General features: G+C 43.1%; 1 protein-coding gene across 2 annotated transcripts in view; it reads left to right on the forward strand.

Annotated features, from left to right (window-relative positions):
* Positions 1–16,141, forward strand: part of MAP3K15 (mitogen-activated protein kinase kinase kinase 15) — a 233,833-nt gene that overhangs the window by 122,648 nt on the left and 95,044 nt on the right. For both annotated transcript variants that reach the window (XM_077294642.1, XM_077294643.1), the window contains exon 4: positions 13,498–13,691. In XM_077294642.1, the coding sequence (XP_077150757.1) occupies positions 13,498–13,691 (194 nt within the window). The remainder of the gene's footprint in view (positions 1–13,497; positions 13,692–16,141) is intronic.

Raw genomic sequence — 16,141 nt, forward strand, 5'->3', positions numbered from 1 at the left:
CTTTTTATTTTATTATTATACTTGTCAAATATTTGTCTGTCCTTTATTTGAGTCATCAAATGGTTACTTTAAGGTAACCTGGATGGGAGGAAAAATATGGAAAATATTTAACTTATAAAGGCAACAATGTGAATGAAAACTAGTTGACTGCCAAACATAGCACAGTAGTGTTTGCACAGAGCGGCGTTGTATGCTTTCCTTTGCACTTAGGTTGCTGTATCTTTAGCTATGACGTTTCCTTCTAGACAGAACTGTTCCAGTTGATGTGTGTTTGTTTGTACCATCGTTCAATGCCAATGTATACGGAGTGCGTGAGCATGTGATCCCTATCCTGAAATTGAAAATTCATGCAAGAAGCAAGCCATAGTAACCCCACTGTAACACCAGTGAAGCCTCCGTAGCACACAACACCAAAAAAGGAACAAAAAACGCTATGAACTTCCAGCATTTTTTTTTGTTAGACTTAGTTAGCTTTTTGACATTGTGAAATTTTTATTTTATAATATGTAAAAAAATATTTAAGCCTTGTGAGGCAGTGACCTAGGTCATGTGCGAGAGTCGCTATGTGTCCCCCAGGATGCGCACACAAGCATATTGAGGCCATGGGAGTACATTGCAGTCACAGGCATAGCTGTGATTGCAATGCAGAATAAAAGTGAGTGTTGGCTGTGGGCAAGCTATTTGTCCAAGGCAGATTTAAGAAAACCTGCTCTGGGCTTTTATTTTTTAAACGGACTACAGGATGGTAGTGGGGCGGTCCGTTTCCTCACCCTCCCTCGGCCTGGGTCTTGCATGTGGCCAACGGCCACAGGTTCTTTAGTAAAAAAAAATCCCTGCAGCGGAGGGTTGGGTGTGTCATTTTTGGTCTTGCAAGCAGGCAGAGTAGAAGGCTCTGCAGAGCTCAACCTGTGTGAGGCAACACAGGGCCAAGCAGAGCCAAAAGTTCTGGCACCCTCAGCAAACACGGCGGTGCAGTCACCCACTGCAACCAGTCATGGACCTGTCTTTTTTCCCGGCTGTGATACGGAGGATACTGTCTCTTTTGTTTGTAAGTTTTGGACATTAAACCTATGTTTACTTTGAACTTTCCTGGGTCACTGCCTCACCTCTGCACAGTGAGGACACTGCTGCACTACAGACTATAGAAAAAATGCCATACCTAAACCATACTGCAAAAAACAAAAGTATGTCGATTTTTCAATAATTTTCTACATACTTTAAACATCAAGGCCCACAGTGCTTTAAAAATTATATTAAAAATACCAGTGGACAAAGTGGAATATAATGGAAAGTGCTGTGCATGCTTTATTCGACACAAAGAGATTGCTGTTCACAAAGTCAGCTTAGGGCATTCAGCCATTAATTGCTATTTGCCAAAAGGCAACAAAACCCCCATCTAAAGACCATAAAAATTAACTTTTAATTCACTATTTAAAAGGAATATTATTAAAACCTTGCAGAGGTCAGTGTGTATACAGGGACTACTAGAGTATATCGTTATCTCTCATTAATTACAATATCATTGTTGTACTTATCTTTATCCCATTTATTCATACTCTGTTATGGTTTATAGGAATTGCTCGGTGCGGCCGCTACTTCACTTCCTTTAAACTAACCATACACAACTGGCCAATGCTGATTAAAAAGTGGCCTGAAGACTCCCCGACATGTTTCACCAGAGACCTGGCTTCATCAGGGGTTTGAGGCTGTTTGAGTGAGCGCATGTGGAAACCGAGGCTCAGAGTGAACGAGCCCTCTGACTTGCATCATTTTTGGGCATGTACGCCTACTGGAGACTGACACCCAGACTAAGTCTACTACGTCTGAGTGTCTGCCTCCAGTAGGTGTATATACCCAAAAATCATGCAGAGGGCACAATCGCTCTGTCTGCACCATTATCACTCCACTCTAATTATTTGGGTGTATTTCATGTGGGTACTCTTGTTTTTTTACGAACATTCAACCGTCACCGTCCCAAGAAACAAAACAAAAAAAATGCCAACTCATACTGGTTGATTGTAAATGTAGATTGTGAGTCAATATAGGGTCATGAACACGTGAGTGCTGACCATCTCTCAATGTGTGGGCGCTATATAAATGAATGCACTTATGGAAACACTAAATGACACTGATTGAAATGCTAGCATGTAAAACACGGTAATGAAGGTTTCACATTGGCCCTGTGGCTAGGGGGCATATTTATGACTAGCTATTGAACCCATTCTACGCCCGGGTGGCGAGCATTTACATTGGTATATGGTCTCCTTCCTGGTATGTGTTGCTTCCATCCTGCGCCCTAATCTTGTCATTTGCTGCTACCATCTTGCGCCCCCATCCTGTCATGTGCAGCCCCCATCCTGTTTTGTGTGCCTCCATCTTGTGATGTGCTACTGTCTTCCTGAACACTCATCCTGTCACGTGCTCCCATCCTGTACCCCAATCCTGTCATGTGGTGGTCCCATCCTGTACCCCAATCCTGTCAACTGGTGGTCCCATCCTGTACCCCAATCCTGTCATCTGGTGGTCCCATCCTGTACCCCAATCCTGTCATGTGGTGCTCCCATACTCCACCCCAATCCTATCATGTGCTGCTACCATCATGCGCCCCCATCCTGTCATGTGCTACTCTCTTCCTGAGCCCTCATCCTGTCATGTGCTCCCATCCTGCTCCCCCATCCTGTCATGTGCTGCTCTCATCCTACGCCCTTATCCTGTCATGTGCTGCTGCCATCCTGCTCCCCTGTTCTGTCATGTGCTGCTCCCATCCTGTCATGTGCTGCTGCCATCCTGCTCCCCTGTTCTGTCATGTGCTGCTCCCATCCTGAGCCCCGATTCTGTCATGTGCTGCTCCAATCCTACCCCCCCCGTTCTGTCGTGCTGCTCCCATTCTGTGCCCCCATGCTATCATGCTTTGCTCCCATCTTGAGCCCCCATCCTGTCATGTGCTGCTCCCATCCTGCGCCCCCATTCTGTCATGTGCTGCTGCCATCCTGCACCCCCGTTCTATCATGTGCTGCCCTATTCTGTCATGTGCTGCTCCCATCCTGCGCCCCCACTCTGTCATGTGCTGCTTCCATCCTGCACCCCTGTTCTGTCATGTGCTGCTGCCATCCTGCACCCCCGTTCTGTCATGTGCTGCTCCCATCCTGCGCCCCCACTCTGTCGTGTGCTGCTTGCATCCTGCACCCCTGTTGAGTCCTCATCCGTCCCTGGCTTTCTGATGTAGAGAGATCCAAGTAATAACACACAGCACAAGAGTTGTGTGATCATATGCAGGGATCGCCCAGGAGCGCATCTGGCCCCCCTGGTCTCTCACCCCTCTTTTTATATGGCAAAGAGATAAGCATTACAGACATGCGTACAAGCGCTCATATTCTCTAACAAAAGAGTATCTATTCTACTGATAACGTTCAACTTCTGGAATGTAGGTTAAAGGTCACAATAACAAGAAGGAATGCGTCCATAAAAGGAAATGTCTACCTTGCTCAAGTTTCTTCATATACGTCTCTGAGTAGAGGAAGACAAAATGGATTCTTCAATCTGATCTCTACAATTCCCCCCTTTGACATATTCCTTTTATAATCTATCACAAATCCCCTTTAACATATCCATATTTTAGATTACCACAGGGCCAAAGACAAAGCCTTTATTTTTGGTATTACACATGTACACGCTTGTATTCAATAAGAGAATCAAATCTAGTATCAATTCTTCCGTTTAACTCTCACAACCTTTTCTTTGTTTTGCAATAAGTATACTAAAATATAAAAACAAAAATTAGTACAGTAATATTAATTAGAATCACTAGAGGATAACATAAGAATAAAGAAGAAAATTTATACTCTTGCATCTATTACACAAAATTTATCTGTGCATACTGAGATACTCTTGAGCACAATCTGGAATAGTACGTATATGACTACAATAATCATAACTATATGTATTATGCTCTGCATAATCCCAGCAACCCACCCGCCGATTCCTCTGAACCAGTTGGCTGGGTTGAGAAAAGAGAAAGTATCAGACCACCAGCTATCCTTATTCTGGTCATTGTCTTTATCATACTGATCTCTGAGTCGTTGTACATCCTTTAATTTAAATGTCATGTACTAATTTTCTATGATGTTGCACGAATCTATTGTTCAAAGGGGTTAGAGAATTCAGTCTATCCCATGCCTCCGTTGAGGTTAACACTATTAACATCAATGTTATGAGTTTTATACTGCTCTTTTGCAATGGCTTGCATGTATCCATGATGCCTTTCCTTCGAGCTTGACTGATGTAGGTGTTGTCAACAGGACTTGGAAGGGTCCGTCAAATCTTGGTTCAAGAGCCTTTCTGGTGTGTCTTTTTACATAGACTTGATCACCTGGTTCCAACTTGTGACTTCCTTCAATGTTGTCAGGATCTGGAAGGGAAGCAAAAACTTGTGCATGCACCTTAGTTAATTGTTTCTGAAGATTTTGCACATAAGAAGTCAATGACTCAATATTTAACACAAGTTGCTGTGGAAAATAACATCCTAAATTGGCAGTCCTGCCAAACAAAATTTCATATGGAGACAGTTTAGTCTTACCCCTTGGGGTATTGCGTATTGAGTAAAGGGCCAGTGGAAGGCATTCTGTCCAAGGCTTTCCTGTTTCAGCCATGGCTTTCTGTATTTTTAATTTTAAAGTTCCATTCATGCGTTCCACCTTACCAGAACTTTGAGGATGGTACGGAGTGTGTAACTGACTTTCAACACCCAACATTTTCAGTACATTTTGAAATATTTCTCCAGTGAAATGAGTACCCCTATCTGACTCGATCACTTCAGGGAGACCGTAACGGGGTATCAGTTCGGCAACTAGCTTTACAGCAGTGTTTTTAGCTGAAGCCTTCCGAACTGGATAGGCCTCTGGCCACCCCGAGAACATGTCCACACATACCAACACATACTCATACCCATTACTTTTCGGCAGCTGGATAAAGTCTATTTGTAATCGCTGAAACGGATAGAGAGGTCGGACGTGATGCTTCATAGGGGTCTTTGTTGTCTGTCCGGGATTATGTGCCAGGCATATAGCGCATGTTGCACAATAGTCTCTTGCGTAGTTGCCAAAACCTGGAGCCAACCAGACTTGCTTTGCCAGTAGTGTCATTGCATTTGCAGACACATGAGTAGGGTGGTGCAGTCCACCAACTACAATCGGGTACCAGGCTCTAGGTAGACATATTAGTCCATCTTTCTTCCAAATTCCTGCTTGTTCTTCTGCCCCTTCCTTTTTCCACCTGTCCCTCTCCTCTTCTCCTGCATCTTCCTGTGCTTGTCTCAGTCTATCTTCAGTATTTTCTGTGGGGTTTACAGTATGAACCTGCTGTAAGGGTTTGACCGCTGCTGCCTTGGCTGCTTTATCAGCCCTATCATTTCCCCTAGATTCCCTAGTGTCGAGTCTCACATGTGCAGCTACCTTAATTACTGCTACTTCTTTTGTTTCTTGTGCAGCCTCTAAGATCTGTTTGATCAGAGAAGCATGTTTTACAGGTTGGCCTGACGCTGTCATGTAACCTCTAGCTCTCCAGATTACTCCAAAGTCAAACACAATACCATGTGCATACCTAGAATCAGTGTATATATTAGCTGTCTGATTCTCAGCTATTTTTAGCGCTTCAATCAATGCTGTTAGTTCTGCTTCTTGTGCAGACTGTTTCGGTGGAAGAGGTTCTGCTTTGAGAGTTTCAGATTCTGACACAACTGCATACCCTGTATGGAAATTACCTGTGTCATCTGCAAACCTACTACCATCTATAAACAGCTCTAAATCTGGATTTTGAAGTGGTGTTTCGGATACATTGGGTAAGCCTACCGTTTCTTGTAAAATGAGCTCTGTACAATCATGTGTGTCTGTAGGGAAAAAATTTGCGTGTGGATCAGTGTCCTTATTCCCCCCTTCAGACTCGAGAGGTAGCAGTGTAGCTAAATTGAGAGTCTGAAGCCTTGCAAATGTGATAGTAGAGGGGAGCAGCAAAGAACACTGTAGCCGCAAATGTCTGGCCATGGAAATGTGTTTTGGCTGGACCTGGTTTAATATCCCATAAACATCATGCGTAGTTTGAACTGTGAGTGGATGCTCTAGGACAATTTCTGATGCTTTGTCCAACAATAGTGAGACAGCAACAACTACACGTACACAGGTTGGCGCTGCCCTAGCTACGGGATCTAACCTTGCTGAAAGATATGCAATTGGTCTTTGTTTCCCTGCATGCTTCTGGGTAAGAACTCCTGTAGCATGGGAATCAACTTCTGCAGCCATAAGCTGAAATGGTTTGGTGTAGTCTGGTAGCCCTAACGCTGGAGCTGAAACAAGGGCATCTTTTAATTGTTGGAACGAAATCTGACCTTCTTTTGTCAACAAATAAGGTTCACTTTTTACACAGTCATACAGTGATTGCATTAGTTGACTGGCATGTATAATCCATTGTCTACAATGAGACACTATTCCTAAAAATGCTCGTAGCTGTTTATGATTTCTAGGCTCATTCATCTGTCTTATTGCTTCAGTTCTTTGAGGTGTAAGATGCTTTTTACCTTGAGAAATGCAATGACCTAGAAAGACCACTTTGATCTGACAAACTTGTAGCTTTTGTCTATTCACTTTACACCCTTCTTTTTCTAGAAAACATAGTAAACTCACAGTGGACCTTTCTGCAGTTTCTAGATCTGGGCAGCAAAGTAGTAGGTCATCCACATACTGCAAAATTACTACCTGTGATTCAGGTTCAAACCTTTGAAGAACTGTTTGTAGGGCATTTGAATAAAGAGTAGGGGAGTGTATCATTCCCTGTGGAAGGCGTGTCCACGCCAACTGTTTGCCCTTAAATGTAAATGCAAACAAATGCCAACTGTCTTGGTGTAAAGGAACCGAGAAAAATGCATTTGAAAGATCTATTACAGTAAACACTTGAGAACTGGCTGGTATCTGTGATAGTAACGTATGAGGATTGGGTACAACTGGGGTGATTGGATCTAGAACTTTGTTTATTTCTCTTAGATCATGTACCATACGATATTTGGGCATAGAACTCTTATCAAGAGTTCTCTTTTTGACTGGATACAGAGGGGTGTTAGCAGGTGATTGTATCTCTACCAAAACTCCTTTCTCTCTATATCCCTCTATCTGTTTTGTAATTGCTAATTCCTGCTGGGCACTCACAGGGTATTGTCTGAGCTGTGGGAGAACAGTTCCTGGTTGCACAGATAATTTTACAGGAGAGATATGCAATAATCCCACATCAGTGTCACCCTGTGCCCACAGTGTTTCTGGGACCGTTGAGAGATCTAGATCTGTGGTGTACTCTTTTTCTTCAGCATAATCCTCAAAAGCCTGAATTCTGACATATTGTTCTAATGTTTCTGCATCATCAGGGATAGTCAACATAACTGTGCCATCGTCCCTAAAATTGATGTTAGCTTCTAATTTCTTTAGGACATCAGTTCCTAACAAACATGTTGGGGCACCTCTGGCATACAAAAATCTGGATGCAAAACATTTAGGTCCTAACGAGACCTCTAGGGGCACAGTATATGGCAGTGTTCGAATTACCCCATCATAACCCTCAGCAAAAGTTGTTTGTTCTGAAATATCTTCCGGATTTGGAAGAAAATCTTGATTCAAAATTGAGGAAGTTGCACCTGTATCTATCAAAAATGGAATCTCTCTCCCCCCCACATTCACCTGTATCATAGGTCTCCTAGCTGGTAGGGAAGTTTGTAACACATTGAGTCAATCTGAATCTGGTATGGGACCATCTACGATAGTAGATTTCTGCTGGTTGTCCGTTTGGGGAGGGTTATTTCTGGGAACAAATTTGCCTGACTTTATATCTGCCAACTTTTTCCTGCACTCTCTTTGGAAATGACCTGGCTTTTTACAGTAGTGGCAAGGAAAATTGTGTCTCACTCTTCCTCCTGTATTAGCTTGTGCTATTCTAACAGGCTTACGATTCTCTCTCATATCCATGGCTATTCCTAAACATCGCTGTTTCACAATATTTGGTTGTTCAATTGTTCTCCAATCTGGAGTAGAGGATTTAAATTTTTCTCTGATTTTCGGATCTAACCCCTCTATTAATTGTTTTGTAAAAAGTCTCCTTACTGAAGCATCAGTCAAATCCAATCCTTCATCCCTAAAGCTATTTTCTAGTTCTTGACTATATTCTTCAATACTTTGCCCAAATTTCTGCATAATCACACCTGTAGACCCCCTTTCCCTCTGTTTTCCTCTCATGAAAATTATTAATGCCTCTGTGAACTGGGTACCTGATGCTTCTGTCTGTAAGGCACCCCCTTCTGCCACTGGTCTATTGGGCTGTAAGTGTGTCAATAATTCCTGAAAAAGTCCGGGGGACATTTTCATTCTACATAATTCTTCCCCGTCCGCCCAGACCCCAGCATGAGTCTGCATGATTTGTTGTATATACTGTGCAAATCTAACTGGAAACTGGATAGGATCTGGTGCGTTATGTAAGAGGGACATACCCTCAGCAGGGGACCAAGGGAAGTATTGTCTGGTCTGATGATATCTGGTGTTCATTACCCCGTCAGCACCAGCTTCTCTAAAAGGTCTTGGTACTACCCTAACAGGGGCAAGTACAGCGCCATATCTAGGTGTACCACAGGCTAGGCAATCATTTCTCCAATCTGGATTTTGTTGTCCACAGTGTGAACATTCCCATCCTCCTACCCCACCAAGATTGGGATACAAGGCTGGAAATTGTTTTCCTCCTTCTGCTCTTCCAGATGGTAGAAATGATTGGGCTTTTGGATCTAGGTAAGGTGGTGGGATTATATCACAACTTTTTCCCTTTCCCATGATCCATTTGGAAGTGTCTGGATCATACTTCCAATTCTCCTCTTTAGCTGTTTTTGAGACCTCTATCATACAGTGTATGATTTCTTCCCACCCATTGTCTTTAATAATTCCACCTCGTTCTTTACTCAGTCTTTCCCATTCTGTACTGAACATAAGTGCTTCTGAAATTCCCAATTTTCCTCTCACTCTTCTAATCTGACTTCTGACTGCCTTTCCACATCTTTCCTGTATGATATCTGCTGCTTCCACTTGTCCTAAGACAGTTTTGGTCTGTTTATTTCTCATTTTAGCTATTTCTACCCCAGGTGACGTTTGGACAATCACTGTGGTGATGTCTCGTTGCCTTCTCTCCTAGGGAGCTAAAATATCCTTTCAATATTTGCTATTTCTACCCCAGGTGACGTTTGGACAACCACTTCCTCTGTTGGTGGCGTCTCGTTGCCTTCTCTCCTAGGGAGCTAAAATATTGAAGGGCTTGTCTGCTCCGTTTCTTCTAATATGCAGGACGTACTTAAGTGCTATTATGCACACAGACCCAGCAACACCATACAGATCACAAAACTTTCTGTGTCAGTTAGCATACTTGTCCCAGGCTCATGAAAACCGCGTCCTGGGCTCATTCTATCACACCTTATCCAGGGAATGTAGAAACAAGTTCTATAGGAGAGTCAAGCATGGGCGGAGGTCTCCCAGAAGGACGCTACCTCATAACCCAGTTAGGCTGACTTCACCAATAACCTTGTTCTAACAATCGTGGCTTATTGTTCTACGTACTTCTATTCTTCTTTCACAACATGTCACAACCTTCACACTGTTCACACACTGTTCACACACTGTTCACACACTGTTCACACACTGTTCACACACTGCCAGGGACTAGACTCATAAATCTATACAATATGGTAACCCGAGTTTTATAGGTATCTACTCACTACTAGACTAACCCAGCGTGACACGGCTCATAGAGATCTTTCGGATAATACAGGGCAGATAAAAGAGAACTAATAATGTCTCTTACCTGGCCAGGTTTTTCAGTTCATTTGCCGTCCATTATCCGAGATCTCCGTTGTCCGTATCCGCAGGTAAATCTCGAGCAAACACTCTCTCCTCAGGTCCCTGTTCAGGCGCCAGAATTGTTGAGTCCTCATCCGTCCCTGGCTTTCTGATGTAGAGAGATCCAAGTAATAACACACAGCACAAGAGTTGTGTGATCATATGCAGGGATCGCCCAGGAGCGCATCTGGCCCCCCTGGTCTCTCACCCCTCTTTTTATATGGCAAAGAGATAAGCATTACAGACATGCGTACAAGCGCTCATATTCTCTAACAAAAGAGTATCTATTCTACTGATAACGTTCAACTTCTGGAATGTAGGTTAAAGGTCACAATAACAAGAAGGAATGCGTCCATAAAAGGAAATGTCTACCTTGCTCAAGTTTCTTCATATACGTCTCTGAGTAGAGGAAGACAAAATGGATTCTTCAATCTGATCTCTACAACCCCGTTCTGTCATTTGCTGCTGCCATCCTGCACCCCCGTTCTGTCATGTGCTGCCCTATTCTGTCATGTGCTGCTCTATTGTGTCATGTGCTGCTCCCATCCTGCGCCACCGTTCTGTAATTTGCTGCTCCCATCCATATGCCCCATACGCTGCTCCATAAAGGTTGATGGCCCCCATAAGATGCTCCATAGTATATGCCTCATATGCTGCTCCATAAAGGTTGATGGCCCCCATAAGATACTCCATAGTATATGCCTCATATGCTGCTCCATAAAGGTTGATGGCCCCCATAAGATGCTCCATAGTATATGCCTCATATGCTGCTCCATTATGGTTGATGGCCCCCATAAGATGCTCCATAGTATATGCCCTGTATGCTGCTCCATAAAGGTTAATGGCCCCCATAAGATGCTCCATAGTATTATAAGCCCTGTATGCTGCTCCAATAAAAATAAAAAAAATAACATACTCCCCTATCGTCGCTGGGCACCGAGTGCTGGGGGGCCTGAGCAGGCAGGGACATCGGCGCGCTGTGGGGGTCAGGTGCCCGAGTCGCCGCTAGCTCAGGCCCCCGACACTGGCTATAGTCACCAGGCCCTGATCCACTGCTGCGTGCCGCTCCGTCTTCCGGGTCCTCTGGCTGTGACTGTTCAGTCAGAGGGCGGCGCGCATTAAGCGCGTCATCGCGCCCTCTGAACTGAACGTCACAGGCAGAGGATGTGGAAGACGGAGCGGCGCGCATCGGTGGAACGGGACAGGTGAATATAGCATACTCGCCCTCCTGGCTCGTCCCTGCTTCTCCGTTGGAGATCGCGGTGTGCGTTCAGTGCTTATTCATACCGCGATCTCTTGGGCTGCGTCACTCTGTGGGGTCCAGACTGCGCCAGCGCTTGCACAGTCTATAAAGGCTTTGGACAGAGTGACGCTCCCAGCGTTATAGATATTTTGCCAATTTTCCCACCCCTTTTTGGGTATGCCATTATTAGTATACTGCAGTGTCACACAACAGACGCGTGCACTTGGTTTAAACATTTGTGACGTCTCACAATGAAATGTTTTTTATACGGGCACTGGGCAGGGATTCTCATCACAGACCACGCTGTCACTCTGTTATTAATTAGACCATCCTCCCACTTACCACAACTATAGGCAGGGACATTGGAAAATATCTTTAAATAGTCAAAACCAATTAGTCTTGTTTAAAAAGTAAATAAGTATCATGGTTATGTATTATCTATCAGCGCTGGAACTGCTATGTTAGCAAACTGGATTTAAATAAATATTGACTGAGATTTATGGAAGCCGGGCAGCTCGATCTGACGGGGACATAGATGTTCACTAGGGATGCTTGTTCTGCATCTGCCTATTTTCGTCTGAAGGACCCTAAACTTGGGATCTAGAGCTCCACAAATAATTGGGGAATGCAGCCCCCCTGGTTTTGTTCTTTTCCTGATTGTTACATAACTTATTGTCATTAGATTAATTGAAGGAGCCAAGGTAACCAAAGGAACCCCATTTGTGCTCATGAAACTTTCTCCGGGTTTTCTATATTTAGATGAGTGGATGTTATTTACTCTATCAGAATTCAGCTTTCTCGGTTTTATTTATATCTATAAATTTTAGAGGATATGTTCCAGTTTTGATGCATTCACTGTCTTTTACTCCATAGTGTTTGAACCCCCCCCCCCCCCCCCCCGCCACCACCACCAAATTAGCCTTTGTATTATTGCAAAGAAGAAAGGGTTTGGAGGCTCAAGACCTGCCATGTAGCCCCCTGAAATATTCCAACAAAGGCTCAAAGATTTTTGCTTAAATGGAATCTGTCAGTATGATCAACCCTCCTAAGCTGTCTATATGTAGGTTATAAGAATTGAAATAAAATGATACCGTGTTATCTCTGATCTGATGTCTTAGTCCAGAGAAATCCGTGTTTTTCTTGTATGTAAATGAGCTCTTCAGGACTAATGGCCGTACATTGATTCGCATGAGAATCTGCCTCCAGAGATTATTATAAATAATAGGAGGCGTTACCAGGTGAGGCGTTAGCAGCTGCAGCTCTCACAGCTCTGCTGTATTGCAACAATGGTGGAGTGGTAACTCCACCTTTCGTGGAAAATAATCTCTGGAGGCAGATTTTCATGCAGATCAGTCTTAATATCATAGATTTTTACAGCTCATTTACATGAAAAACGTGGATGTCTCTAGACATCAGATCGCAGATATCAAGTTATCGTTTTATTCAGCTTCCTATGACCTACATGCCCATATTGAATTCTTGTGAGGGTTGATCCTACTGCCAGATTCACTTTTTTTGCTCCTATACATCCAGGAGCTATGATTTTTTTTATTTTTCACCCGATTAAAGTTGTATGAGGCTTGCTTTTTTTGCGGGACGAGCGGTTTTATCATTACTATTTTGGGGTTGATACAACTCTTTGATCTCTTGTTATTGCATTTTCTGGGAGGAGCTAAAGTGATCAGGGTTTATCCTAGTGGCAGATTCCCTTAAAGAAGCACTTCCACTAAACTTTGTATTCATTAAAGGTACGTGTATATGCATGTAATGTAGTGTGAGTGTATGAATATGCTCAGTTACCACCGCTTTCTCCGATGCTTGTACACACATTTGATGAACAAAAAAGTTAGAGTGCTTTTAAATGGTTTGTCCCAAACTTTGTTATCCCCTTTCCATAGGATAAGCCAGTGTTCCCCAAGTCTGGTCCTGAAGAGCCACCAACAGGTCATGTTTTCAGTATTTCCTTAGTATTGCACAGGTGATAATTGCATCACCTGCACAGGCAATAATTCCATCACCTGTGCAATACTAAGGAAATCCTGAAAACATGACCTGTTGGTGGCTCTTGAGGACTGGACTTGGGGAACACTGGGATAAGGGATAGCTTACTGATCATCTGGGGTCCAAATGCTGGAACTTCAGAACTTCTGAGATTGGGGCCTTGGAACCCTAGAACTAAGCTATTTCATTGTCTATGGGACTGCCAGAGACAGCCGAAAACAGATGTTCTACTGCGGCTCAGAATTGGTTTTAGGGTTGAAAAAAAAACGAGTTTCCAACCTCTAACTGTGCTACTTCTAATATCTCTGTGTTATTAATTATATTGTTTTTCACTTTCCCTGTTTTCAGGCCTCGAGCGGTAACTACTACTTTATTTCATACATTGTGACACCCTGTGGTGACTACTTTTGTTGTGAGAGTGATGCCCAGCGGAGAGCTTCAGAATACATGCAACCCAACTGGGACAACCTGTTAGGACCCCTGTGTGCTCCTCTGATTGATAGATTTATCAGTCTGCTTAAAGACATACATGTTACTTCATGGTAAGTAGAACATCTTCCATAAATGATAATACCGTGGTGTGGAACAAAGCAGTATATTTACCCAAAACAGAAGAATGGCCGAATAGTAGTGATTGATAAGTCAGCGTAGTAGCCAGAGTTGGTAATTACATTTTTCTTACTTTTTTATATATTTTTTTATTTTAAATATTCCAACATTTTGTTGTTTTTTATTGTGACTATCATAATTTAATGGGTTCTTGGATTCTTTTATTGTTATTATTTATGTAAATTTCATATCAGAAGAACATCCAATTTAAAGGGATTGTCCACATCCAAATTTTTCCAAATTTCAGGAGGGTAAAAAAGTAATAATAATAAAAAAATTCACCAATGCCCCCCCTCCATTCAGACACTTGTCGCCTGCCAGTCTATGCTTTCTGCTGTAGCTAAAAAGTTCTGAGAGGGCCATGTGACTGCTGCAGCCAATCACTTCCTGCAGTGGTGTCTTTCTATAGCCAGCGGTTGGCTGCAACTATCGGTATAGACCAGAAGGGGACCGGGTAGCATTGGAACTGTAGAAGCAGGAGATCTAAAAGGTGGTTTTGCATCTCTTATTATTTTTGTCCATTCTGGGCCTTTTGTGGACTTGGACCACCATTTGAAGTAGATGTCCACTACTGTTTTTTTCTCTCAGGTAAAATGTGAACACTGCATCCAATCACGGTGGATTTGGGGGGATGAGACGCTGCAGTGGTAGCTATGGAAGAGTGGCGCCAGTCTGAAAAGTGAGAATCAATTCTTTTTGATTGTCTTTCTCACCGTCGTGGACCCTCTTTCAGGCCACATGCACACAAGTATTTGGTGAGTTTATTATACCAGTATCTGTAAGCCAAAATCGGGAGTGGAACAGAGGAAAAGTATAGTAGAAACACGTCAGCACTTCTGTATTTATCACCCACTCCTGGTTGTGGCTGCCAAATACTCAGGAAAAAATCTCACCAACAAGTGCACGTGACTTCCGGGGTTGCTTGAAAGTGGACAACCCCTTTAAGGCCCCTTTCACATGTACGTGTTTCCGGTACATGCTTCGTCCGTTTTTTTCACGGATACCACACTTATCCCTTATAAACTACAGTGATCTTCACATGTCCGTGTGAACCACATGAAGACATGTTCTTTTTTTCCGGTAGCACGGATGACAAGGGCCAATACAAGTCTATGGGTCTGTGAAAAACACGGAACAACACACGTGTTTTACATTGCAAATTATAGGAGAAGCTTGTATCACTGATGATACTGATGGCACACAGATCCAAAACACTGATGGCACACTGATGCAAAATACTGATGGCACTCAGGGCACACTGATCCAAAACACTTAGGACACTGTGATCCAAAACACTGATGACCCTGATGGCACACTGAACCAAAACACTGATGATACCGGTGCTTTTTTTTTTTCAGGTACCGGTTTTATACGGATGTGTTAATGGGCCCTAATACTGTTTATGTACAGTGTAACGGATTGCTTTTTGCCTTTTATATTCAATAGCAAAGCCAAATGCTTTTTGGTGGTGTTTGCATTCCAACAATCACCATTGACACTAAATCCAGAGAAGTTTCATTGTTTGCGGTTTTATTAACTAATATCGTGATAGGTACAGTAACATTGATATACCTACATTTTTAGCAATGCATTCCATGCTTAATCCCTTAAGGACCAGGAAGTTTTTCATTTTTCTTCTCCCTTTCTTCCAAGAGTAATACCCTTTTTTTTCTGCCCACATAGCCGTTTGAGGTCTTGATATTTGTAGGACAAGTTGTAATTTTGAAGGACGCTATTCATTATGCCATACAAAGGACAAAGAAATTTCTTTTGTGCCACCATGTTCTGAGATAGAAAACAGATTAATTTTTTCTACAAAAAAATACAATAAAAAGTAACAGCAACATGGACAAACGTTTCTGGACTGAGAGTTCAGATGTTGCTCCTGGGATCTGTTGTAGCCATTTTTCCAGCTTAGGGGTCATTGTTCAAGTGCTCCTATCACCACTGGAATCCCTGTTGCCTTCACCTTCCACATCTTCTCCAGTTCTCCTTTGAGGCCCTGGTATTTCTCCAGCTTCTCATATTCCTTCTTTCTGATGTTGCTGTCACTTGGCACTGCCACATCTATTATCATTGCTTTCTTCTGATCCTTGTCTACTATCACAATGTCTGGTTGGGTAGCCAACACCTGCTAGTCCGTCTGGATCTTGAAGTCCCACAGGATTTTAGCCCTTTCATTCTCCATCACTTTTTTTGGGGTCTCCCACCTGGACTTCGGGGGACTTAGCCCATATGCTTTGCAGATGTTCCTGTTTACAATTCCAGCTACCTGGCTCTGGCGTTCAATACACGCTGTTCCTGCTTGCATTTTGCATGTTGCCACTATGTGTTGGATGGTTTCTGAGGCCTCTTTGCATAGTCTGCACCTTGGGTCTTGTCT

This window comes from Ranitomeya variabilis, chromosome 3 (genome assembly GCF_051348905.1).
Source record: "Ranitomeya variabilis isolate aRanVar5 chromosome 3, aRanVar5.hap1, whole genome shotgun sequence".
In the NCBI taxonomy this organism is placed as follows: Eukaryota; Metazoa; Chordata; class Amphibia; order Anura; family Dendrobatidae; genus Ranitomeya; species Ranitomeya variabilis.